The sequence below is a fragment of the Corvus hawaiiensis genome, chromosome 7 (genome assembly GCF_020740725.1).
Source record: "Corvus hawaiiensis isolate bCorHaw1 chromosome 7, bCorHaw1.pri.cur, whole genome shotgun sequence".
In the NCBI taxonomy this organism is placed as follows: domain Eukaryota; kingdom Metazoa; phylum Chordata; class Aves; order Passeriformes; family Corvidae; genus Corvus; species Corvus hawaiiensis.
This window is the reverse complement of record NC_063219.1, coordinates 39,464,181-39,490,114: the sequence shown is the minus strand read 5'-3', so window position 1 is coordinate 39,490,114 and position 25,934 is coordinate 39,464,181. Positions and strand designations below refer to the sequence as shown.

The following is a 25,934-nucleotide window of genomic DNA, read 5'->3' as shown; positions in this document are numbered from 1 at the left end:
AGGGATTGTGACTCCACCACTGCCCCCTGGGCAGCCTCTTCAATGCTTCACCCCTTCTTAATGAAGGAATATTCCCTAATATCCATGTATTTACTGGCAGGGAATCCTGGGGATGTCTCACTTACGTGACTGCATACTGGGCAAAGGACAGGTATTCCACCAGGACATCCAGGCCTTTGTTCTCTTCATTCAGGAACTCCCTGACCCATCTGTGAGAGAAACATCAGACAGCAGAGCCTTAGAACTCCCTGGAATTCCCAGAAAAACCGGAGACAGAGCCACTGCAGCACTTTGGGTCTCACTCAGGGGGAAAAAAAGGCTTGTTCAAAATGATTCAGAGGACTTTAAAGATTCCTTTAGATGCCTTTCCAAATGTACTGAAATGAGGTTTTTTTGCAGCACTGTGAAGGTCAGTTCCTAACACAGGGGCCTGGCTCAGGTTTTCTCTCATCCTGATCTCCAGCAGGCTGTAAAAGCAGAAGAATCTCTGATGGATATCCTGGATGTGCATTTAACAGTAATTTTACCTCCTTTTTTTTAAAAGGTGCTCACCTGCTACAGTGAATTCTGGCCCCTGGGTTTTGCAAAATAATTCTGAAAAATCGATTATCTTCCAAAGCTTTGAAAATGCCAAGAAAAATTTGAAACTCCATCCATTGAGGGGCAAAGCCAGGGGGAAAAGGAGCCTCAGCACAGCCTCAGCTCTCCTCTGAACCCCAATTGGGACAGCAAATCCCCTGGGAGTGGCTGGGTGCCACTGGAATGAGGGAATGCAGGGAGGGAAGTGGAGCTCCAGGCTCGTGGAGTGGGAATTCATCACCTCTGAGTTATTCTGATCTTCAAGATGGAAATTTTTGATTATTTCCCTGCTAAAAAAACCAGCCTGGCCTTTTATAAAATGTGTTTTGAAAGAAATCCTTCAGCCAGGGGCACCAAAGAAATGAACCCTGGTCCTGTCCCCTCTCTCATTGCCCCGGTGCAGTACCGAGGATCCTCCTGCTCATCCTGAATCCAACAGCATCCATGGATGCCTCAAGCCTCTGGTGGGGAATCCTTTGTGCTGGGAAAGGAGGGAAAACCTGGCAGGGCTGTGGGAGGAGATTTTGGGATGGTGCAGCTGGAGGGAGGGATCCCGTCACCACATTGGGAACTGCAATTCCTCCCACAGCTTAAAACACCTCCATTCCCTCAAAATCCCAGCAGAATCCCGAAAAATCGATGGAATTGAGCTGGAGACAGTGTGTGATCATGGAGAAAAACACTGGAAAAGCTCCCTGGCTGATGTCCCAGTGCTGGACCAGCTTCTGATCCCACAGGGAGGTGAAATTGGTGGGAATGTGGATGGGAAAGGGATGTCTGATAAAAAACTAAAGCTCTGGCAATTCTACTGCAGCAATTTGGGATGGATTTCCTGCTTGGTGGATAAATCCTGGTGATGTTATTCCCAGCCAGGCTCCACGAGCTGCCCCACGTTAAAGCTATGAAGCAGCAGGGGGGTGAGATATGAATTTATAGCTGCAGCATTATTTTTATTCTGGACACAGCCACACTCCCTGTGCTCTGACTGAGCAGGAGCTGACTCCAACCTTCCCTCAGCCTTCAGAAAAACGTGGATGAATCCATGAGGAAAGGATTAAAGCTGAATTATCCTCCTGAGATGCCCAGCTCCCCTTAACTAAGCCCATCAGGCTTTAATTAGCAACCGAGTGGCATCACTTCTTGACATGCACAGAGGTGTTTTCCCAGAGACAGGCACCACTAGAACTACAAAATAAATTAATAAATAATTTTTTTAAAATCACTGAATAACAAAAGTAATTAATAAATTAATAATTTTTAAAAAAATAATTGGAAAAAAAACACCAAACCCAAACAACTGAATCAGAGGCATCAGAAATTCTTACCCGATGTGGTTTGTCCTCAAGGAAATTTCCAGTTCTCGGAGCACCTGAGTCGACTCCTGGACTCGTCTCCTGAATTTCTGCAATGGAATGAGCAGCAAAAATAACAATTAGGCTCTATTAAAAAATATCAACATCTCGCCCAGCACAGAGGGAATAAAGAAAACACGGAGGTAACTGAGAACTCCTCTAAATCCCCCAGGAATGCAGCAACAACAGCCCAGCAGTCAACAAAAAACACATGTGGAGAAATCCCTCCTGCTCCCAGGAATGTCCTGGAGCTTCCAGGACGATTAAGGAAGTTAAAAGCCCGGAGACAAATAAACATTTCTGTATCAACCAAGCTTTGGTTTAGCATCAAACTTTCTTTTGAGGATTGCAGAGCTCCTCTTCTTTAGGAAACGAGGTGACAGAGAGCCAACGGAGGCACCTCAATCCCATCTGGAGGAGGATTGGAGAATCCTCTTCTCCCTGCCCACGGAGAAGTGCTGAAACAGCTGGAGAAATCCCTCTGGAGCAGTTTTTTGGCATATTCTCATTCCTGAACAAGGCAGATGAGAGCTGAATGGGTGAAGAAGGGTAAGGGCAGGCTCAGGTGGGATATTGGGGAGGAATTCCTGCATGTCAGGGTGGCACGGGTTGGAGGCCAGGTGGAGCCATGCAGCAAAACCAGTGAGACCAGCTCAATCCCAGCAAGAATCCCGGTGGGATGAGCTCTGCCATCCCTGTGGAAATCTTCCTGTGTCAGCCAGGGCTGAGGAAAGGCTGCGGGTGATCCGGAATGACCCAACAACAGAGAGGAACTCAGTGCAGTTATTTTTAGGCCCTTTGGGTTTGTCATTTGTCACGGGACCCTTGGATAAGAAAGGCTCCAATGTGAGCCCACGGAGCGAAGCCAAACACGGAACAATCTCCAAAACCCTCCGGAGAAAAAACACAAAGACCCCGTTCACCGGGCTGGAAAAAATCCCTACAGGGAAACGTCAAGGTTTCCTAGGAAATGGTTTCCTACTCCTGGTTGGAGGCCCCAGTAAGAGCAGCTCTGTCCCAAGGCATCACTCTGCCCAAGGACACGGGGCGGGAGCACAGGGAGCGAGGGGCACCCTCCTCATGCCATGGAATTGCCGCGGCAGGATCCGTGTTTTCCACAGGGAACCAACCTGGGAGCACCGCAGGGCAGCACAAAGCAGGGATTGTGGGGATGAGGCAGGGCCAGCCCCTGGCAGCACCTGCTGGGCTCTGCTGCCTTTTTGGGGGGTTCTAGGGGCTCCTGGAGTTGTCACCATGGATGGAGCTGGTCACCATGGATGGAGCTGGTCACCATGGATGGGAACTGTCACCATGGATGGAGCTGATCCCTATGGATGGAGCTGATCCCTATGGATGGAGCTGATCACCATGGATGGAGCTGGTCACCATGGATGGAGCTGGTCACCATGGATGGGAACTGTCACCATGGATGGAACTGATCCCTATGGATGGAGCTGATCACCATGGATGGGAACTGTCACCATGGATGGGAACTGTCACCATGGATGGAGCTGATCCCTATGGATGGAGCTGATCACCATGGATGGAACTGATCCCTATGGATGGAGCTGATCCCTATGGATGGAGCTGGTCACCATGGATGGAGCTGATCCCTATGGATGGAACTGATCACCATGGATGGAGCTGGTCACCATGGATGGAGCTGATCCCTATGGATGGAGCTGATCCCTATGGATGGAGCTGGTCACCATGGATGGAGCTGATCACCATGGATGGAGCTGATCCCTATGGATGGAACTGATCCCTATGGATGGAGCTGATCACCATGGATGGAGCTGATCACCATGGATGGGAACTGTCACCATGGATGGAGCTGATCCCTATGGATGGAGCTGATCACCATGGATGGAGCTGGTCACCATGGATGGAGCTGGTCACCATGGATGGGAACTGTCACCATGGATGGAGCTGATCCCTATGGATGGAGCTGATCCCTATGGATGGAGCTGATCACCATGGATGGAGCTGGTCACCATGGATGGAGCTGATCACCATGGATGGGAACTGTCACCATGGATGGAACTGATCCCTATGGATGGAGCTGATCACCATGGATGGGAACTGTCACCATGGATGGGAACTGTCACCATGGATGGAGCTGATCCCTATGGATGGAGCTGATCACCATGGATGGAGCTGATCACCATGGATGGGAACTGTCACCATGGATGGAGCTGATCCCTATGGATGGAGCTGATCACCATGGATGGAGCTGATCACCATGGATGGGAACTGTCACCATGGATGGGAACTGTCACCATGGATGGAGCTGATCACCATGGATGGAGCTGATCCCTATGGATGGAGCTGATCACCATGGATGGAGCTGATCACCATGGATGGGAACTGTCACCATGGATGGAGCTGATCACCATGGATGGAGCTGATCCCTATGGATGGAGCTGATCACCATGGATGGTGCTGATCCCTATGGATGGAGCTGGTCACCATGGATGGTGCACTCAGGTGCACTGAGTCTCTGCCAGGCAAATTCCCAGAGAAAATGACTCAGAAGTTGGACACCCCTTCCCAGGGGTGAGCAAAGGGCCATCAGACAGTGGTTTAGCCAAAGCCAGGCCTAGAGCCCAGCTCAGGGACAATCTGTCCGATTATTTATTGAAGCCAAGGTTAGTAAAACAAGCTGTGCTCCATGTCACATGCTCCTCAGCTTCCCAACATCTGCTCTCCTTCCCAAGCTGGAAAACAGCAAAATCCCACTTTCTCTTTCCTTCTCCCTGAAACTTTTCTGGGCATTTGCACAAAGGCAGGAAGGAACCTGGACCCCGGGACCATCCTGCCTGAGGAATGAGGGACAGGCAGGAGGAAACAGGATGCTCCTCACCTTCCTGGTCACTGCTGGGTCCAGATATCCCTTCAACTTCTGGATGTAAGTGTGTGGAGGATTCTTCACTTGGAATCTTTCCTGGAAAAGAGACAGGAATGAACATCAGCCATTTTTCTGTTTACTTTATGCAGGAAACACGTGCACCACGTACATATTAAACCATGTTTATTTATAATACATTATATTCATGCAAATAAAGTACATTAAAATGGATCTCAGTATTTATATCAACAGTATAAAAATACACCTTAAACCTTCAGTGGGAATGCTGAGTTTTAGTTGCACATCCATCTGAAGTTCGAGGGTTTCTGCTCAGCAGGAGCATGGAGAGGAAGGAGAAGGGTCAGGGGAGTGGATGCATGTCCATGATGGATTGAAACCATCACCATAAAATCCAGGAGACCTTTTTAACCACTTGGAAAAATCCTTCCACTGTCCCAGGCTGCTCCAAGCCCTGTCCAACCTGGCCTTGGACACTGCCAGGGATCCAGGGGCATCCATGGAACAACCCATGCCAGGGCCTGCCCACCCTCCCAGCCAGGAATTCCTTCCCAATATCCCATCCCTCCCTGCCCTCTGGCAGTGGGAAGCCATTCCTCAAGGTCCCAACACCTCATGCAGGGGGACAATCAATCTCCAATCCCCCCTCAGCCCCAGATCACAGATTTTGGTGACAAACACCAGCTCTGTCTTCTGAGAGCTCCCTGATTTTTCCCTGCTTTCCCAGTGGCCAGCTGGAAGTTTATCCCACCAAAGCTGCTGTGAAACACGAGCTGTTCCATGAGCAGTGTGCTGTGTCCAAACCTCCTCATAGCATTCCCAAAAGTTCTGATCCTATTTGTATCTTGGAAGAACTTTACGCTGTTCTGCCCCTTTCCCTGGAGGAAAGATCTCATCCCAGTCTCCTCCTGAAATTTCCCAGTTTATAACCGTTATCTGAAGCCTCCCTTTATTAGGTCAGGATGCAATTTTGGATTATCCCAAAGTTATTCCAGAATGAACAGGACACTGCTGCCCAGTTACCAGAACTGTCTGCACACCACAAGTTCTTCCTGTTATTATCTTGCTGCTTGCTGGAAAAAAAAAGTAATCCTTCATGGCCAGCAGGAAAAAATGAAGGAAAAACTCTTCCCTGAGCTCCACCAGCCCTGGTGGGAGCTCTGGAAGTCACAGAGCACTCATGGCTTTCCTCTTTTACAGCTGGATTCTTTTTCCATGCACCTCCACACAGCTCTGGAATTGGCATTTCCTTTTTTATCTCAAAACCAGCTCAGAAAATGCAAATTGCTTCACTGAGGGTTCTTCTCTGGTCAGTGACACCAGCAGGGCTTGTCCTGCTCCAGCACCACATCCACCATCACAGACAGATTCCTCCTGGCTCTCCCACATGGATTCTCTGAGCCAGGCTCACCTCAGGGGCTCCCAGGGGGCAGACAGAGATTTCCTGGAATCCCAGAGTGGTTTGGCTGGGAAGGCACCTCAAGGATCACCTAACTCCTCCCTCCTCCCACTGCCCCAGGGTGCTCCGAGCCCTGTCCAGCCCGGCCTTGGACACTGCCAGGGATGGGGCAGGAAGTGGGGGCTCCTTCTGTGGTTGTGTCCCAGGGGTGGGAGAATGATCCCAGAGTGGTTTGGGTTCGAAGAGACCTTAAGGATCCTCCAATTCCAACCCCTGCCACGTCCTCCTGGCAGCAGTATCCCATCCCAACAATGCTCCATGGTCCCTCTCCCATTTATTGCCCCCTTTTTGGGGGTTCTCTCCTGCTGACAGAGCTGTGCTCAGTCCAATCCCCCAGAGAAGCTCTTCTGCTCTCATGGATTTATTTCTCTTCCCAACTGATCAACCCTCATCTGCTGAAGTGACGGGAGCTTTTCCCAACTGCCAGTTTCAATTGCCTGGAATCTTCAAAATGAAATGTTTAAAGAGACTCAAGGAGCACATTCAAGAGTGTGGGATGCAACTACTTGATGGTTTTGTTTGTTTTCTTCAAACCTGGCTGTAATTACGTATTTATGTCATAATCTCTGCAGCAACCTCATTTAAAAAGATGCTGCTCGTTCCTGTGGAGTGGAATTATTTGGGTTAAAAGATTTTCAAGACGTTATCCATGAACAGCAAACACCAGCAGTGCTCTTCCCTAAGGACTGACCCAGAACCACTTGTGGTAAACATCTCCTAGGCCTGGAAACATTTTTACAGCCCCTTCAAGTGCTTCTTTTTTGCTGGTTTGGAAAGCTACGAGGGATTAGCCTTTAAAATTGCCCTTTCCTGGCTATGATTCCTGTCTGGCTTTATCCAGCTCAGAGTGTTTTATATTTGAGGCTGATTAAGAAGCTGCAAGAGCCAGGGCTGGGGCTGTGCAGCAAGGCCTCTGGGTCACCCTGGATGTCTGCTCACAGCCACCCCCTTCCCAAAAATCTGACTGGGAGCTCCCAGGGGATGGGAAGGCACGCTGCTGGTTGCAGGCTGTGGACATTGGGATGTGGACATTGGCTGTGGACATGGTCCTCCTTGGGAGCATCCCAACACCCACACTTCCCAAGGCACTGCTCTGCCTTAGAAACCATAATTAAAGGGTTAAAAATCCCTGCTTTTTCCTGTCAGCTCCTCCCCTCCACTTCTGGCAATTCCCACCCACTCCTTGGCCAGCTCTGCTTCCAACCTCAGGATTTGACACCATCTGAACGAGGAGGTTGGGGATTTTTACCACACACATAAAAAGCCTAAAATCCGGATTGGAGCGGCCAAACTTTGCTCAGCAAATACTGAGGGGTGACATCACAGCTGGGACGTGGTGGCTTCCCTGGATTGAGCCATTCAGACACAACAAAGTTCCTAAATCCTGGTGAAACCTTTTTTATCTCCGCTACGTGACTCCCATGAGCTCCAGCATTATCTGCAGCCTGAAAGGACACGGGCACAGAGCAGCAATGAGTCCACACTGCCTTTGTCAGCCACCTACAAAGCAAACGAGCTTAATTCCCAAGGATAAAGGCCCTTTTTTACTTGGAAAATCCCTCAGGAGTGGTGTTGTAAGCCAGGATGGAACAGCACAGGGAATGCAAGGGCAGCAGCGCCAGAGATGAGCTGGGCCCAGCACCTCCCTTTGGGGGAATAAACAGGGAGAATTCACTGGGATTCAGTTCAGAGAGGGATTTTGGACAAGGGATGGAGGGACAGGACACAGGGAATGGCTTCCCAGTGCCAGAGGGCAGGGCTGGATGGGAGATTGGGAAGGAATTCCTGGCTGGGAGGGTAGGGAGAGCCTGGCACAGGTTATTCCATTAATGCCCCTGGGTCCCTGGCAGTGCCCAAGGCCAGGCTGGAATAACCTGGGACAGTGGGAGGTGCCCCTGCCCATGGCAGGGGTGGCACTGGATGGATGGGCTTTAAAGTCCTTTCCAACCTAACCCATTCCATGATTCCATAATTCAGGGGAAAAGCCTGGATGAGGAGCACAACACCGCTCCAGTGGCTCCTTCACCCACAATTTGCACTTTTTTTTCTGACGGATACAGGAGGAAAGGGAGGCTGGGGGGGCTTTGCTTCAGCGGCCGAGAGGAACTGCTGCACTTCTGCATTTCCTCTTCCACGTGATCCTACAAAGAACTCGGCACATCTCCTGATCACCCAACTCTGGAAAACGTATTCATTCTGGAACCAGGAAATTGTGGCTTTTCCAACAATCCTTGGCTCCCAAAAACATTCAGGGCATTTTTCTGCATTAGCCCATATGTTGTTCTCATTATTATCATTATCCTTGCTAAGCTGTTTCATTCTTGGGATTCACAGATGCCAGGGAAGCACCCGACTCAGGATCAGAATCCCACAGGAAGTGCTGGGAGTGCATAAAACTCATGGACTGGGATCAGTGGGGAAGGAGATGGGACAAGGAGATGGGGAGCAGTGTCTCCTCCCTCCCGAGGCACAAACACATCGTGAACACGGTGCAGGATTCCCAATCTCCCACAGCTCCGGAGGGTGGCTCGCTCCTGTCCCAGCAGCACTCCAGCCATTCCCGCCAGCAGGACAACGTGTCACTTTGTGAGTGTCCTTATGGAACGAGGTGACAGCAGCTGCTCATCCCTGCCCTAATGAGGAGGCAGAATGATCCACTCCCCCAGGATTAAGGTCCTGCCAAAGCAGGTCACCGTCAGCTCCCTGCTGCACCCAGCTGCTGCTCCCTCATGCCAGGGGTGCCGAGCCCTTCCCAATCCCAAATCACTGAGCCTGGGACTCCTCGTGCCCTTATCTCCAACCTCGCCATCCCTCCTTGTCTGACCTCCCCTGCGCCTCCTCTCCCAGGGTGACTCAGTCAGATGAATGAAGCCACGAGTGTCCCAAAGTCCAGCTTCTCCCGAGTTCAGTAAAACATGGGATTTTCCACCCTGTGTTTACCCCAAGAGGGCAGATTCCCTGGAATAAACCATGTTTTTTAAGCAAAGGCTCTCAAACCAGAGCTGTAAATGGCTTCTGCAGCACAGGCAAAGTGATGGAAAATCCTTGGCTGGATATTGGCAAAAACCCCTGCGTCTCTGTTGTGAAAGGGTCAAAGGCATCAAAAGGGCTCCCAGTCCCCTCAGCACAGTCCTGATGAGAAATCTGGGCTCCACTGAGGAATTTGGGACAAAAAAATGGCCCAGCACCCCCACAACACCCTGCTCCTCGCTCAGTCCCTTCTCCATCAGCCATCCATGGATCCCTCAGGCAGGGAAACCCCCTGGCAGCAAAGCTGAGGGGTGGCCCAGCACCCCACCCACCAAGGCCATCCCAAGAGCTCCACGTGGCCACCAGCCTCTGAAACACCAGGCACCTGCCTTCTCCTGGAGCTTCAGCAGGAAAGGGAGAGCTCTACAAACACCTCAGGAGGAGATTTTGGGTGCAAACCTCACAACTTTCCTGTGGGTGTCTTCATCCCTTACTCCCACACCTGCCGTGTGTCCCAAGGCGAGGCCACCATTTGCCATTAGAGGGCAATGAAGAACTTTGCAGGATGTCCCCAAGCCCTTCCCTCCACATCCATGTCCCTCTGCAGCACCTCCTGGCACCCAGCTGGACACAGGCCTCGAGGACACCAAAAGAGCCCTCAAGGATCCCATTTCCTGGATTTCCACACATCCTTATCGCTGCCTGGATCATTCCCAACACCAACCCCTCAGATGGCCACCATGACCTTTTTCACAGTGGCCAACAGATTTCCTGGCTTTCCTCTTTTCCTCCTTCTTGTACCTTATCCAGAGAGGTCAGAGCAAGCCCTGAGGACAACACTGAGATGATTGGGAAGGTTTATAGACAAAGGAAGAGAAAATTCCACATGGGATGAGACCTCCACAACCAGCCCAGCAGCCCTTACAGTGATTCAAACAATGCACATAATCCTATTCATGGCAGATTATTATTCATTATTATTATTATTATTAATTACTATTGTCATCATCATCATGAAACCGGTTCCCCACTTTTGTTAATCTCATTTTTTGCAAAAGGGAGAGTTCCCTTTGGGGGATTAACTCCTAATATTCTCCCAATATTCCACAGATAAATATCCAGGAACCGCTGCACAGACTGTTTAGAAAACACCATTTCTGGACACTTTTTCCTTTCAGATCTAAGATGAGAAGCAGCACAGGAGAGAAGGAGTTCATTTCCTCATTGATTTACAAGCAACACCAGGTGAAAATGGTGTAGTGGGTGAAACCAAGGGAAAACAGCAGTCAGAATCTGCATCCGTAATAAAAACATCCTGCACAACCCCTGCTCCTGGAAGGGCTCTCATCCCTGTAATTCCAGGGACAGATATAAATATTTCACACCCCATATGCTGCGTTCGGGGCTTTTAGTGGCACCTGCTCACACTGCTCTGATTGAGCGGGAACATCAGGGACCTGTGACAGACCCCAGCCCCTGCTCCCTGCCCAGCGTGTCCCATGGGATGGCTGGACATGGGAAAGGTGGCACTTGGTCACCTCCTGCTCCTGCTCCTGCCAGGGCTGGCCCCACAGTGCTGGTTACATCAGCCCTGCGCTGCTTCCCTGCCTTTCCAGAGGATGGGAAGGGCCTCATCCCAGGGAAGGGACTCATCCCAGCCCGGGGGTGGACTCGGAGTTGTGCAAGGAGCTGTTAAGAGCCTCGATTACTCCAGATTGCAAATTTCCTTCCCATCTGCTCATCCCTCCTATCCCACCCCAGAGCTCGGGAGTGAATCAGCAGCAGCTGCAAAGGGTGGATCAGCTCCGAGGTGGGAATTTGCACATCCAGGCTGGGATCAAACGGCTTCTGCCTGTCCCGCTGCCAACCGGGAATCCAGCACGGAGCTCAAACCTCTGCAGGACGCTCTGGGAACACCCGTGACACAAATCATGGATTAGGCTGGGAGGGACCCTAAAGCCCATCCAGTTCCACCCCCTGCCATGGGCAGGGACACCTCCCACTGTCCCAGGCTGCTCCAAGCCCTGTCCAGCCTGGCCTTGGACACTTCCAGGGATGGGGAATTCACAATCCCTCGCAGCAGTTCCTGCAATTTTTGAGTGTCTCACTAAATGGAGTCTTTAAATAGCTCAAGCTTTGCATTCTCTGCACAGGAAACTCATGGGGAAAAAAGCAATTCTTTATTAAGCTTTACTTTAAGGTACCTGTGCAATAGATTTAAACTGCCAGAGGGCAGGATTAGATGGGATATTGGGAAGGAATTCTTCCCTGTGAGAGTGGGGAGGCCCTTGGATGGAATTCCCAGAGAAGCTGTGGTTGCCCCTGGATCCCTGGAAGTGTCCAAGGCCAGGCTGGATAAGGCTGGGAGCAATCTGGGACAGTGGAAGTGTCCCTGGGGTTGGCACTGGGTGGGCTTTAAGGTCCCTCCCAACCCAAACCAGTCTGGATTCCATGATTGGATCAGACACCCCCCCCGTAACAGCTGAATAGGAAGTGTCCCATAAATGTCTTTATCCCAATGTCCCTGAGCTCCCAGCACGGCTGCACCTCCTGCCAAACTCTCACCCTGGTTCTGCTGAGTTTACATCCCAAGGGAACATCCCACTTTCCCAGTGCTGGATCAATTATTTTCATTAGCCATTACTGCTGAAGTCCATGGCAGTCCCAGTTTTGCTGCTGGCTCCCAAATTCAAATCCCACCTTTGGCGCATTTCGTTTTCCCCCAAAACGCCTTTCCTGTTTATCCATCGCATCCTGTTAGTCGCTGCACAGCTCACGAGGAGATGCCTCAGCATCTGGCACTGCCTGATCCGAGGCTGCTCCCAGCCCCTGGAGGTGAACAGGAGTTCAGGCTGCAGCAGCAGCCGCCTGGCCCTGGAGGTGCCAGCTCCAGCCGTCACCACGGAGCGTGATGTGGGCAGCCAAACACTCCCTGGGTTGAGATCATTTGCTCAGGACACACAGGGCAAGACTCTGAGGTCAGGCCGAGCCTGTGCAGGGCAAAATCAGCAGCGTTCAGCAGCCAGAGGGAATCCAGGATGGAAACATCAGAGGGGAAAGGGATATCCCTGTGTGAGGTGGGAATTTCAACAGCCAGGCTGGGACCAAACAGCTTCTGCCTGTCCTACTGCCAACACAGCCTCCAGCACGGAGCTCACACCTCTCTGGGACACTTGGAGAAACATCTGTGACACAAATCATGGAATGACAGAATCCCAGATGGATCAGGTTGGCTGCAGGTATTACTGCAAGGCCTCTAGGAGTGGTCACCAACAACGGAGCAAAAGCCAAAGGAATGAGTGTTGGAAACTCCTGGGAACAGGCGCCTGCAAGGTCTTGCTCAGCCCAGGGACGCTGTGGATGGAGCAGCTGGAAAGAGGCACCCCCCAAAGGCTCTCCCGAGGCTCCTTACCTGGTCACAGATGAGCTCCCACTTCTTCTCGTTGTCGTACTGCCGCAGGAGCCGGGCTTTGTCGGGAGGCAGGTTCATGGCATTCTGTGGAGAGACAGGAATATTGTGAGGGATCAACCAGGGCCAAATCCAGCTGGGGCAAACCAAGGCAGCGTGGCTGCGGTTGTTGAATTGTTTCACGTGAATTCCTGATGCCAGGGTTGCTCAGGAACGTTCCCTCTCCCTGTTGGTTTTGGCCCCAAAAGTGCCGCTGAATAAACGAGGCACCCACGGGCAGGGCTGGGCCACGCTGGGACACACGAGGTGAGACTGAGGGCCAGCCCTGAGCTCCAGGTTCTGGGCTTTTAGGAAAAGATTCCTCTCTGTGAGGGTGGGGAGGCCCTGGCACGGCTTCCCAGAGAAGCTGTGGCTGCCCCTGGATCCCTGGAAGCGTCCAAGGCCAGGCTGGATAAGGCTTGGAGCCGCCTGGGATAGTGGAAGGTGTCCCTGCCCATGGAATGAGATGAGCTTTATAAGGCTCCTTCCAACCCAAACTACTTTGGGATTCTGTGACCAGCCACCTCCACCCAGTGAAGAGGACAGGATTCCCTGAGCTGCCACAGCACAGGAGCCACTCAGTGCCCCAGACAGGTCCTGTTCCCTTCCCCTGAGGGAACATTCCAAAGGGAAACACCCCCCACTGTCGGCTGGGGCTGCAGGACAGTCCTCTCCCAACAGGATCGTGAAAGGCCACTTCATTTTAACTCCAACAGCTAGCCAGGTTGGAAACGCCACCACATGCCACCTTATCTGGATGACACAGATCCCGGAGTCAGGATTGCTGCTGCCCAACCCCCCGAGATAACAATCCCAGCCTGTGAGTGACAGGAGTCAGGAGGAAGGGGAGAGGCAGCAATTATTTGATCCCTATCGTTCCTGGCTCCTTTGATGTGAGATCCCCTTCCAGGACAGCTCTCTGGGAAGGGCTGTGCAGGCCACTGGCTCCCAAGGCAGCATTCCCAAGAGCCCTGTCCTGGAATGTGCAGCACACCTGTTGTGCTTGTGCTCCTGGAGAACCCAGAACACTGGATGGAACCCAGGACACCTGGATTGAACCCAGGAACACGTGGATGGAACCCAGGAACACCTGGAGAGCTCTGCAAACACCACGCCTGGAGAGGATCTCCATCAGCCCAGTCGAGCACAGCAAGGCCAAGTGGTGGGTGGAAAATCTGTTGAGCACCTCTTGGGCTCCAGCAGCTCCTGGGCTCCAGCTGGAATTCCCAGACTGGCCCCAGTTAACCCAGTTAACCACAGGCCTCTGGCAGTCCATGCCCGGTGGGGAAGAGCCGGCCAGTCCCAGCGGCACCGGACACAACAATAAATCAGAATGAGTAAATCGGGGTTTCGGACTCAAATCCCACTCCAGGAGCAGCTTCCCAAGGCTTCAATGGGCAGCCTCCAGCTTTATTCCAGCAGGCTGTCCTGGGGATCCCTGGAACCATCCCAGACCCACACTCTGCCCAGACCTCCTCCAGTTCCTCGCACAAACCCCATCCCAGGGAAGGGAAGAGGAGGGATGCGGACAGGGAGCACCTGTTGGGATCAGCCATCCAGGACACCTCACTGGCACCTGGAAAATGGGAATTTAAGGAAGTTCCTGGCAGGATCCCAGGTGCCAAGGGTGATTCAGTGCCAGGGGATGGTGTAGGTAGTGCTGACCGCACTGATGGGCACCAGGACAGCCAGGAGCGCCTTGGGAATGAGGGACAGCTGAGGATTTGCTCCTCTGCCCTCCCTCCATCCCAGCCCAGGAGTGTCCCCGCTCCCGGGGATCCCCTCCACGCCTCCTGCTCCCATGGCTGCTCTTCCCAGAGCTTGTTTTCCATCAGATAACAATGACTCTTTCCTCTGCTCATCTCTGCTGTCATGCTGGCAGTATTTATAGGCTCTGATCATATCTGTGCTCGCTTCTCCTCTCAGTCTCTCACCAGGCACCTTATCAGCTCTGTTATCATTTCATGCACTTCTTGGTATTTTTCCTGAGGGTTCTTCCAGCACCATTCCTTACTCCTGAGCCATATTTCACAGCTCTCAGCTGGAGGAAAAGCTCCAGTGTTTACCTGCAATGCAGCCCTTGTCAAGCTCTGATCTCCTTAGAGCTAATCAGCTTACGCACCCCGGCTGGCACCGGGACAGGAAACCTGCCTGGAAACCTCGGCAGCACTCGGCCGTGGCAGGGGTTCAGCAGGGACGAGAGCTGGAACAGGGAAAACAAGAGCCAGGCAGCAGGCTCCAGTGATCTCATTCCCAAATGAAGCCATCTGAGCTCACTCTGCTACGGGAAGTGCTTTGCTTTGCTCCTCACAACCACTTTGTGTCCCTCAACAGCTCACTCCAGACATTCCTGCCCTCTCCCACAGGGAAAACCCTCTCTGGACACGGTGTGCAGCCAGGCTCAGCTCCCTGTGTGGAAGCTGAGGGTGAACTGCACCTGCTCGCTTCCCAGAAAGAGATTTAAAGCATGACCATGGTATGGACAGGACCAGGGCTCACCCCAGAGTCCCTCCAGTCCTTGGCTTGATCTCTGCTGGAGGGAACTGGGAAGGGAAGAACCACCTTGGTTACCTGCACAGCCTAAGGGAGGTTCAGATCTGTCAGAGTGTCCGAAGGGGGGACCAGGAAGGGTCTGGAAGGGACAGATGAGCATTTGAGGTCTGGGGTGGGGGGGGTTCTTCCTTATTTCATTGAGTTTCCCTGGATCTGGGGGGGGTTTTATCCCTTTTTTCCTTCAGTTTCCCTGGAGGGGCCACACGAGGAGCAGCTGAGGGCACTTGGTTTGCTGGAGGAGACTGAGGGGAGACTCATCCCACTCTGGAGCCTCATCTCAAGGGACAGCTCCGATCTCTGCTCTCTGTGATCAGGGACGGAACCCGAGGAACGGCCAGAGCTGTGCCACGGAATTTTAGGTTGGATCTCAGGGAAAGGTTCTTCCCCCAGAGGGTGCTGGGGAATGATCGCATTCCCAAGACTGCCAGAGCTCCAGGAGCATTGGGACACTGCTCCCAGGGATGCCCAGGGTGTGATTACTGGGGGTCTGTGCAGGGCCAGGGGCTGGATCCATGATCCTTCCCACTCAGGATATTCCAGGATTCTACACCATACCTTTGCTGAAACCTGGACTAAGGATTTCCTTACTCTCAACAGACACTCCCTGCTGGAAAATTGCTTCCTAATCCATGATATTTTTACTCACATGGGAAGCAATAGATTTTTTTTAACATCTCTGCATGGCACTACCCCAAGTGGCTCCTGATATCCAAGTGCACTGCTCCCAAGTCCGTGACTCCAGCCGTAGCAGCAGGATCTGAGGCAGCAGCTACTGAACTGGCTCCGGGAGCTTTGCTGCAGTCACACCCAACCAGACACATTCAGTGTCTGGATTTCTTATTCCCTGTGGATCCCTGGAATGACTCACCAACGTCTCCTGGCCACTTCCAGCTCTTACAACCGTGGGCTTCACACATCCCAGTGTTCTCTAGTTAATGGCAGGTCTACCTCCTGTGGTTTCCCTTCCCATCTTTTCCCAATGACAGCTCTGAAGGCTTCTGACAGCAGAACTACTCCCTCCCTAAAACAATCCAAACTCCTGCTGCGGCCAGCAGAGATGGCCCCACTCTCTCCTCTCCTGCCTGTGTCCCCAGTGTCACCACCCACTTGTGCAGCTGGGACCCTTTGCCAGCAGAGCAGATTTCCATCAGCTCAGGAAGAGCTGCACCTTTAACCAGATCCCCAGCCTGCATTAGGATCCCATAAAACCCATTCCTGAGAGTGGGAACTGCAGCTGAAGCAGCTTCATCTCGTGCCCCACAGCTCTGCATCCTCACTCCCACTTCCATCCTCATCCCTATCCCTGGCTCCTGGCTCCAGGGATGGCTCCTACCAAACACAATCCAGATTAAAAAGAACCATTTTTGGCCGAACTGTTCTGCCGCCCTGGCCGAGCAGCCGAGCCCAGGTGAGCTCCGCAGCTTCGCTCCACTCCTTCCTCCCACAGCCCCAGGAAATCAGTCCCACCTTCCTCACTTGCAACTTTCCACTACCTCACGGTGCTTCCAGGCCTGGGGAGGGAGCAAAGCCAAGCTCCGGCACGTTATCCTGCCTGGAGAGGCCGTAGGAAACCGGAGCCCTCGGCTTCCGACTCCTCAGCAACACCTCCCAACACAAACCTGGAGTGACTGCAGCTGGATCCTGCACAGCCTCCTGCTGTCTGCAAGGGCTCCTGTCCAACCCCATCCCGGCTCCAAGAACACGGGACTTCGCTTTCCCCCCCAAATTCCAAAGTTATTCATGTCTGCTGCTACGTGCCAAACCATCTAGGTAAGGTTTCCATTCCGTTTGCTCTGGGTTGGCAGGATAAAGCTGGGCCTTAAATTAATCACAGTAGCAGATGGAAAACTGGGGGGAATACAAGCAGACCTCCAAAATATTAAATTGCTTAAGAGTTAAAAATAAAACCAGAGTGCAACAAGGAAATTTATGTCTTTTTAACCTATGAAATAAAGCCCAGCTCCGTCCAAACTGGCGGACCCTCCAATTCCAGGTTTTGATGCTAAAAATCTCATTTTGTGGACTGATCTGCAGGATTTGGGCACCACCACCACAGCTTGGCTTCACCCCTGGTCTCAAACATGTCCCTTGGGGTTGTCCTGCTGTCCCCTTCCATGGAAAAGGGGCATTGACAGAGCTGCTGGTGGCCATGTGGGGTGGGGGCAAAACGCTCCTGCAGCCAGCATCATCCAGGGAAAATGCTAAAATACATCCCATGTAAAATACATCCCAGAGCGGGATAAAGCACCCAGCTGCAAAGGGAAGGACCAGCAGATGCCTCCAGGTGCCACCTGCAGCCCAGGTCACACCAGCACCAGCTCCAGTGCCAGTGGTGGAATGACTGAGCTGTGCTTTTTCCAACTTATTCCTTGTTTTCCTGAGGATTAAAAGGCTCAGGGTTTTGGAAAACCAGTGTAGCAGCAACTCAACTGAGTCAAAAGCATGAGCATTGCTAATTAATAGCATTGCTAATTAATAACATCAGGCTGCTGCTCTTATTGATCTTATCACCTTCAAGTCCACAGCCCTTTTATTAATGAATCCTGGCATTGATGTGCTGGGAATGAACAGAGTCCTCCTGATCCATTCGTTCCCATGAACTGCCCTGGATGCATCAGTACAAGCTCATGAAGCCCTGAAATGTGGGATGGCCTCACCATCCAATGGATGGGGATGGAAAAAGGCAGGAAAGCAGAGCCTGGCAAGGGAAGGTGAGTCTGACACCACTGCCAATGCCAGCGCTGGAGCAAGGGACATTAAAAGCCATCCCAGCAAAGAGTTAAACTTCCCACTTCCATAGAGGCACTGCTAACCTTGCAAGGAATAAAGGTATCCCAGGAAAACCTTATCTGCAAGGACACACACCCTGATGTGGCAGGTGAGGGTGAAGGCAATTCCCACTCCTCCTCCAGGAGACACCGCACAGGAACTCACATTCCTGAGAATTAATTCCCAACTGGCTTTCTCCTCCTGTCCTCCCTCTGACTGGGATTATTCCCACCTTGCACTTCTCCCAGAGAGATGGAAAAACAAACCTGGATCATTTCTGGCTTCACAACAGCACTGAGGAAAAAGATCAGGGCTTTCAAACACTTCAAATAAGTCTTGGTCCTCGTGACTCAGATTTACACACCCACACCAAAGCTCTGCTCTTACTCCAGGCTTCAAGGACTCCCTATCCTCACCTGGAACTTCCCAATCTGAGCTTATTCTCCAGCTCATTTGTTAAACTTCCCAATTCCTCAGGTTCAGCACAGCATTTTGCCTCCAGCTCTCCAGGGTTTATCTCTCTCCACCATGACGAGCTGCAATCCCGATTTTTCCTGCATTTCAGTCAGGGCTGTTGTAAGGCAGAGCCTGAAGTATTTTTAACTTTTATTAATATCCAGTGAGTTCTTACAAAGCAGACCCAAAACTGGTTCCTAAGTGAAGTCCATACCTCCCACCTCCACAGCACAGAGACAGAGCAGCCCTTCCCTGGCTGGAGAGAGCCTGAGAACCAAATCCCAGGTCCTGAGTGGATCCAGGTTTCCTTCTTGGCACTGAGCTGCCCGCGTCCTCCCAGAGTCCAGGATCCAAAAGCAACCAAATTCCAAAAACATTAAAAAGAGAATGAAAAGCAACATAAATCAGTTCAGATGCGTTCATGTGACACTGCCACCCTTGGCTGTCAGAGGTGTGATGAGGCTGGAAATGTTCCCTCACAATCTCTAAATTTTGCTGGTGTGAAAAGGAACCAGTTTAGAACGAGGAGAGTGCCCAGGCAGGAGCAAACCCAGGGCTCTGTGCTCATCCTTTGAGGCTGGAGCAGGACAACTCCAACTTCCCAACAACCCTCCTCCTCTGCTGGGACAACCAAGGGGACAGTGGCTGCTTGATGGTGGCTTGGAGCCATCAAGAGCCACCAGTGAGACCTCACCCCACTCACTCAATCACCTCTGACTCGAGGTTTACTGAGGGTCTGGAACATCTGGGTACAGCATTAACGTGTGCATGTGGCACATGGGGACAGGGGTTAGAGGTGGCCTTGGCAGTGGGGAGGGAATGGTTGCATCTGATGATCCTCAAGGGCTTTTCCAACCTTAATGATTCTGTGATTCTTCATCCCCAACACTTGCCAGGGGAAACACACATTGATCAGGTCACCCAACGCCACAGCGCAGGAGGGCCGTGGCAGCCAGGTCTCTTGAGCCTGGGGGAAAATCCCCAGAATCCCAGAATCATCCAGGTGGGAGGAGACCTTGAAGAGCATCGAGTCCATCAACCCAGCACCACTACAACCATCCCCAACCCACATCCCCAGGTGCCACGTCCAGACACCTCTCGAGCATTTCCAGAGACAGTCACTCCACCACATCCTTGGGCAACTCATTCCAGTGCCTGACCACTCTTCCAGGGAAAAAAAAATTCCAATATTTAATCTGGACCTCCCCTAGTGCAACTCAAGGTCATTTCCTCTCATCCCCTCACTGGGGACATGGCAGAAGAGCCCAACCCCACCTCACCCCACCCCCCTGTCCAGGAGTTGTAGAGACCAATGAGTTCCCCCTGTGCCTGCTCTTCTCCAGACAAAAATTCCAGAAGAAATCACAAAATTCCATAAGAAGCAGATCCTGGCCCCACACCCTCCTCACTCGCCACGTCTGGAGAAGGTCCCTCACCCTGCCCTAACTGTGACCCTTTCTGCAGAACAAGTCTCTGTGTAGCTCCAGGAGCCGCCTACCAAAACAACCTCGGGATTTTTGTCCAGCATTAAAATTTAATTCCAGGGCCTGGCCTGTAAAACAGCCCTTAATATTCTCCTCGAATATTAAAATGCAACTTTTTGCAATTTTCTGTGCTACTTAACTCCCCAGCCCTGCTCTGGTGTGTTTATTTAGGAGAGCCAGAGGCAACTGAAGCGAGCTCCAAGTTCCCTGACTTTATGAGGAACCCAAGCTAGGCTAAAATTAAATGCACTTATTGTTCTAATCCTCCTTCTCCTCTCCTGTTTTTTTTTATTAAACTAGTCTTTGATCTAAAAATACCAATGCTCTGCCTGCAGCAGGCCTTCCTCCTCCTAAACACGCCCTGGATCCGTAGGGAAGAGCAGGAGAAGCTTCCACAGCACGGAGGGACCTGCTGAGGAGAGAGGACACGGCGTGTGGAGCTCATCCTTGGGAAATGATTGGAAAAAAATCCAAGTGGAACTCTTGACTTCTGGATCTGTGATTCCCCACGTGCACCTCGGTGGGCCTGAGGTTATCCAGGAACACCCACTTCATACATGGAAGGGGAAAGCTGGGATGTAGAAAATTGTGGTGGGAACGTGCGGTTCCTCAGCTGATAAGGAAGGACTAAACCATCCAGGAATCCAGTGGCAGGGAAGGGGGAATATTCCTTGGGAGATCATCACCTTCTGGGTGTTTCTAACCAGCCTGGAATCCTGATGGAGCACGGCTTGGAGGCAGCCAGGGGGTCCCTGCCCCACATGGCCGTGGTGGACGATGTCCACGGGCAGGGCTGACACCCAGGTTCCTGCGTTTTCCACCACTGTGGTTTTCCATGACTTTTCCAAGCCCCTCGGTGTCCATCACCCCTCCCCACGTGTCACTTTGCTCCCTTTGATCAGCACTTCCATTTGCATATTCATCATAAATTAGCATTTCCCTTCCAAGCTCTTCCCAGCCACTGTGGGATCGCTCCTTCAGTCCTGGCTCAGTGATGGGATAGATTGGATATTAGGGACATTTCTTCATGGATAGGGTGGCCAGGCATTGGAATGGGCTGCCCAGGGCAGTGGAATCCCCATTCCTGAAGGGATTCAAAGCTGTGTGGATGTGGCACTTGGGGACACGGGGCAGCGGTGGCCTTGGCAGCGCTGGGAAATGGTTGGATTGGAGATCTTGGAGAGCTTTTCCAACCTTCAGGATTCTCTGATCCTAAACCCCTTCTCCTCACACAGCAAGTGGGGTCTCGCTGGGAGAGCCACGACGGCTCCGACCCCGCTGAGGGAACTTCATCCGGGAAACCTCTGGAAGGTTTTGGGGACCAAGGACTGCAGTGACCACGGAGCTGCTTGTTCCTCTCAAAAACCCAGGCTCGGCTTAAGGGCCTCACATTTTGGGAAAGCTGAAACCTCATTAATTCATCACTGAAAAAGAATTCCATGGTAGGAACGCTTCAAAGGCCAAGCCAGGCCTGACTCACTCCGAGCTCCGAGCTCGTCCCGTGGCTTTATTAAATCACTCACTGCTGATAAGGCAAACCACAAAATCCAAAATTACAGCCCTTTCAGTGAAATGTCAGAGAAAGTGACTTCCAAAGAACCAAAATGTGTATTCCAAAGGCTGTGCTGGGAATTGCACAGATGGTGGGCAGTGCCCACGACTCCATTCATAGGGCAGCCCGGAGCGCTGGGAGCTGCGGGGCACAAAAACGCTGGAAAACACACAAAAAACGGGGTTGCAGCCATTTTTACATCTTTCCACTCCTGTGCTGCCTCACAGCAGCACGGGCAGAGCGGCGAGGTCCAAGCACCCCTACAATTATCCCAAAGATGCCAATGGATTTTGGGTTTTCTTTGGAATTTTTCCCCAGATCCCATTGCTGTGAGTCAGAGGATCCCCATCCCCTCGTGCCGTTGTTCCCTACAAACCCTCTGGAACTGGAGCATATGTCACCTGTGGGACCGCACTGCTGCTCATCCATCAGCTGCTCAGGAGGAAAAAGGAAAATTCCAGCCAGCAGTTCCGACCGGCGGCTGCCGAAGCCCAGCTGGCAGCTGTGCACACCCCACTGCAGCACAGTTACATGGGATTTGGGAAGGAATTCCTTCCTGGGAGGGTGGGAAGGCCCTGGGATGGAATTCCCAGAGAAGCTGTGGCTGCCCTTGGATCCCTGGAAGTGTCCCAGGCCAGGCTGGACATTGGGGCTTGGAGCAGCCTGGGATGGTGGGAGGTGTCCCTGCCATGGCAGGGGTGGGATGGGATGGGATGGGATGGGATGGGATGGGATGGGATGGGATGGGATGGGCTTTAACATTCCAACCCAACTCAGTCTGGGACTCTGTGATTTATACGGTATTCCAGAGGATGACAGAAGGGATTTTCAGAGGGTGGGTGGAACAAAACCCCTCCGACCTCCCCTCACATGGAGGATCCCACACTTCCCCTCCAAAGGGGTCAGAGACATCGGCCAAGTCAACCTCATTCAGGAAAAGCTGGATAAAATTCTCATCAAAACACTTAAACTTCTCCTAAGTGCAAATTTTTAAGGCAGTTGATGATCCCAGATTATCCTACATGCACTTCTGTGATAGAAATACCGTGTATTTTCTCATCAGAAATCATGGAATTCCACACTGGTTTGGGTTGGAAGGGACCTTAAAGCTCATCCCACTCCTCCCCTGCCATGAGCAGGGACACCTTCCCCTCTCCCAGGCTGCTCCAAGCCCCGTCCAACCTGGCCTGGGACACTGGCAAGGACGTCACAGCTTCTCTGGGCAACGTGTGCCCACAAACACTCTCCACACATAGGGATAAAAATCCATGGAATCCATTCCAACTGAGTTTCTTATGCAACACCAGCCGAGACTTCAACTCCAGCGCCCACAAAAAACCCCCACACTGCAAAATCCAACCACCATCCCCACACAAGCAGATGGATAAAATCCCCCCCAAAGCCAGAATAAAACACAGGGATGTGTTTAGAGAGACACAAATAAAATCCAAGAGCAAACCCAACCCACGGGGTTTGGTCCCAGGACAGAGGAAACGGGGCTGGCTGGCAGCTCCCTGATGGATGCTGCTCTAGGAATAAAACCTTCACTTGAATTATATTAAGGGTTGGATAAACCAAGAAAAATAAATGAAGTCAGGGATAAAAAGCCTGGCCCGGGGCCTGGTCCCAGGTTTTCTGTCTCCAGTGAATGTCAGCACGAGCCCTCCTTGGAAAGCCACATCCCAGACAAAAGTCCTGCTTTGGAGGCAGCCAGGAACTTGCTCAGATGCTCAGAGCTGGAGCCTTTGGAGCCTATTTTTAATTCTCCCTGATTTCCCTTCTCTTCCCAACATCCTCCAGCCAATCCAGGTCTCTGCCCTCCCCTCAGAGGGAGCATGTAAATCAAGAGAACTCCTTAAAAAATGCAAATTATTTACATCCCTCTTTGCTGCACTCAAGTACTTGATGGACAGGGAAAGGAATTTACTTGGAAGTTGATTCCACTTAAAAATGTAAACACCAGAAAATCTCTCACACACCGAGCCTCAATCCCAAGGGAATTTTTAACAGCGAGTTACAAACTTGGATTTACACTGGAAATATTTACAGGTCTCACTACTGCAGGCACCACTCCAGCCCGGCAGAGGAGGTGCAGGGAAGCCAAAATAAACCCAAATCCTGTGACTTTCCAGCCATAATATTGGAGCAGGAATTCCTGCAGCAGGGCTGCTGCTCCGCTGTCCCCAGGGCTCCCTGACATTCTGCTGGCAGTAAATCACTGAAAACGTGTCACCCACACACACAGGGGCATTGTGTGACTCATCTGAAGTGACTAAAATTCAGCATTTTCAGGCACCAGCTCTGATTTTTGCTGCTTCACCACGGATTTCACAGCACCTGTTTGAAATACTGTTTTCATTTTTTTTTTTTTGAAGTGTTCAAGGCTCCACGGATTTGCCAAGAGCGAGGCATCAGGATTCCAAGGAATGCAGTGGCCCTGAGGGAACACCTCTGCCTGCCCTCCCTTTGTTCCTTTCCTGGAAATCCCAGCCTTTGCCGTGTCCTGATTCCAAATGCATCCACATGGTCCCGCTCCCTCCTCCTGGACACGGATACTTTACAGATGTCACACCCACGGATGCAGCAGCATTTCTGGAGTGCATTTTCCTTGAGTTTCCCTGGATCTGGGGGGGTTTATCCCCTTTTTCCTTGAGTTTCCCTGGATCTGGGGGGGTTTATCCCCTTTTTCCTTGAGTTTCCCTGGATCTGGCAGGGTTTATCCCCTTTTTCCTTGAATTACTCTGGATCTGGGGGGGTTTATCCCCTTTTTCCTTGAGTTTCCCTGGATCTGGGGGGGTTTATCCCCTTTTTCCTTGAGTTTCCCTGGATCTGGCAGGGTTTGTCCCCTTTTTCCTTGAGTTTCCCTGGATCTGGGGGGGTTTATCCCCTTTTTCCTTGAGTTTCCCTGGATCTGGCAGGGTTTGTCCCCTTTTTCCTTGAGTTTCCCTGGACCTGGGGGGGTTATCCCCTTTTTCCTTGAGTTTCCCTGCATCTGAGGGGGCTTATCCCCTTTTTCCTTGAGTTTCCCTGGATCTGAGTGTGTTTATCTCTTTTTAAATTGAGTTTTCCTGGATTTGAGGGGGTTTATCTCCCTTCCCTTGTATTTGCCTGGATCTGGGGGGTTTTCCTTTATTTCTTTGATTTTCTGTGGATCTCGATGGATTTATCCCCCATTCCCTCATATTTCCCTGGGTCTGGGAGGGGTTTCTTCCCTATTTCCTTGAGTTTCCCTGCATCTCAGTGGGTTTATCCTCCTTCCCTTGTATTTTCCTGGATCTGGGGGGGGGAGGTTTCCTTTATTTCCTTGAGTTTCCCTGGATCTGGGGGGGGTTTATCCCTTTTTTCCTTCAGTTTCCCTGGAGGGGCCATACAAGGAGCAGCTGAGGGCACTTGGTTTGCTGGAGAAGAGGAGACTGAGGGGAGACTCATCCCACTCTGGAGCTTCCTCCCGAGGGATCACTTTGGTTATTCCTTAAGCCCTTTTACTGTGGCCATCCCAAAGCCGGTCCCCAAGGTAGGTGCTAGACCAGTAAGTGTTTGAACTCGCCCATAAAATCCCTACTAGGTTACTTTTTCCAAATAAAATCTGTGGCTGTGCTGGCTGGGCTCCCATTCCCGAGGCAGTTCTGGATGCTATTTTTAACCTCTGTGAGAAGATGAATCCCAAATTTATGGACAATGTATGCAGCCACCTAAACTCAGGAAAAGAAGGGAAGGGGAAGAGGAAGAGAAGATTTCTCTCCAGCTGCTGTCATCCCAGAGTCGTCCTTACAACTGAATCCCACAGGATTTCTCACCTGATGGCAACACATGTTTACAATTCCCTTTGTTTAGCCACAAACACCTCCGGAATGTCATCTCTTCATGTCAGACACGCTTCACCTGCTCACCCTCCCAGACATCCACCTCGTGAATTTCCCCAGACAAAACTTGTATTTCATCAAAATTCCCTTTGATGAATGTTTATAAACTCAGGAACAATGGGAATTGCGACGGAGGATTGCACTGCAACACCACACACTGGCATCTCCTGCCTGGAGCACACCGAGGGTGCTGCCAAAATCATGGAATCAGGGAATCAGTGAGGTTGGAAAAGACCTCCAAGACCCCTGAGTTCACCCTGTGATGGATCCCCACCCTGTCACCCAGCCCAGTGCACTTCGGCTACGGTGCTAATGGCAACAAAATGGGAAAACTATTCCACACACCGGCTCTTCCTCAGGTTCTCTAAGGCAGAACTGTCCCCAACTCCTGACTAAATTAATTTAGAGTCAGGATGGTTATGGAGAAGGAAGCTGGATTCAGTCATGAGTGAATATCCAAGGACTGTGAGGTGCTGGTCCCAGGTGGAAGGAGCTGGGCTGGCTGTCAGCACCATCAGGAACTGAACAGATTCAGCCTTGAAGACAGGGACAGCCAAAAATTATTTATAAGGGAGCTTTCTTG

General features: G+C 51.6%; 1 protein-coding gene across 13 annotated transcripts in view; it reads right to left on the bottom strand.

Moving 5' to 3' along the window:
* Positions 1–25,934, bottom strand: part of FMNL2 (formin like 2) — a 112,269-nt gene that overhangs the window by 36,243 nt on the left and 50,092 nt on the right. For all 13 annotated transcript variants that reach the window (XR_007204727.1, XM_048309161.1, XM_048309168.1 and 10 more), the window contains exons 2-5: positions 12,639–12,722; positions 4,795–4,875; positions 1,905–1,981; positions 126–209 (exon numbers count right to left, since the gene is read on the bottom strand). Coding sequence is in view for 12 of the 13 variants with exons in the window: in XM_048309161.1 (XP_048165118.1) it covers positions 126–209; positions 1,905–1,981; positions 4,795–4,875; positions 12,639–12,722 (326 nt within the window). In the remaining variant the exon portion in view is untranslated. The remainder of the gene's footprint in view (positions 1–125; positions 210–1,904; positions 1,982–4,794; positions 4,876–12,638; positions 12,723–25,934) is intronic.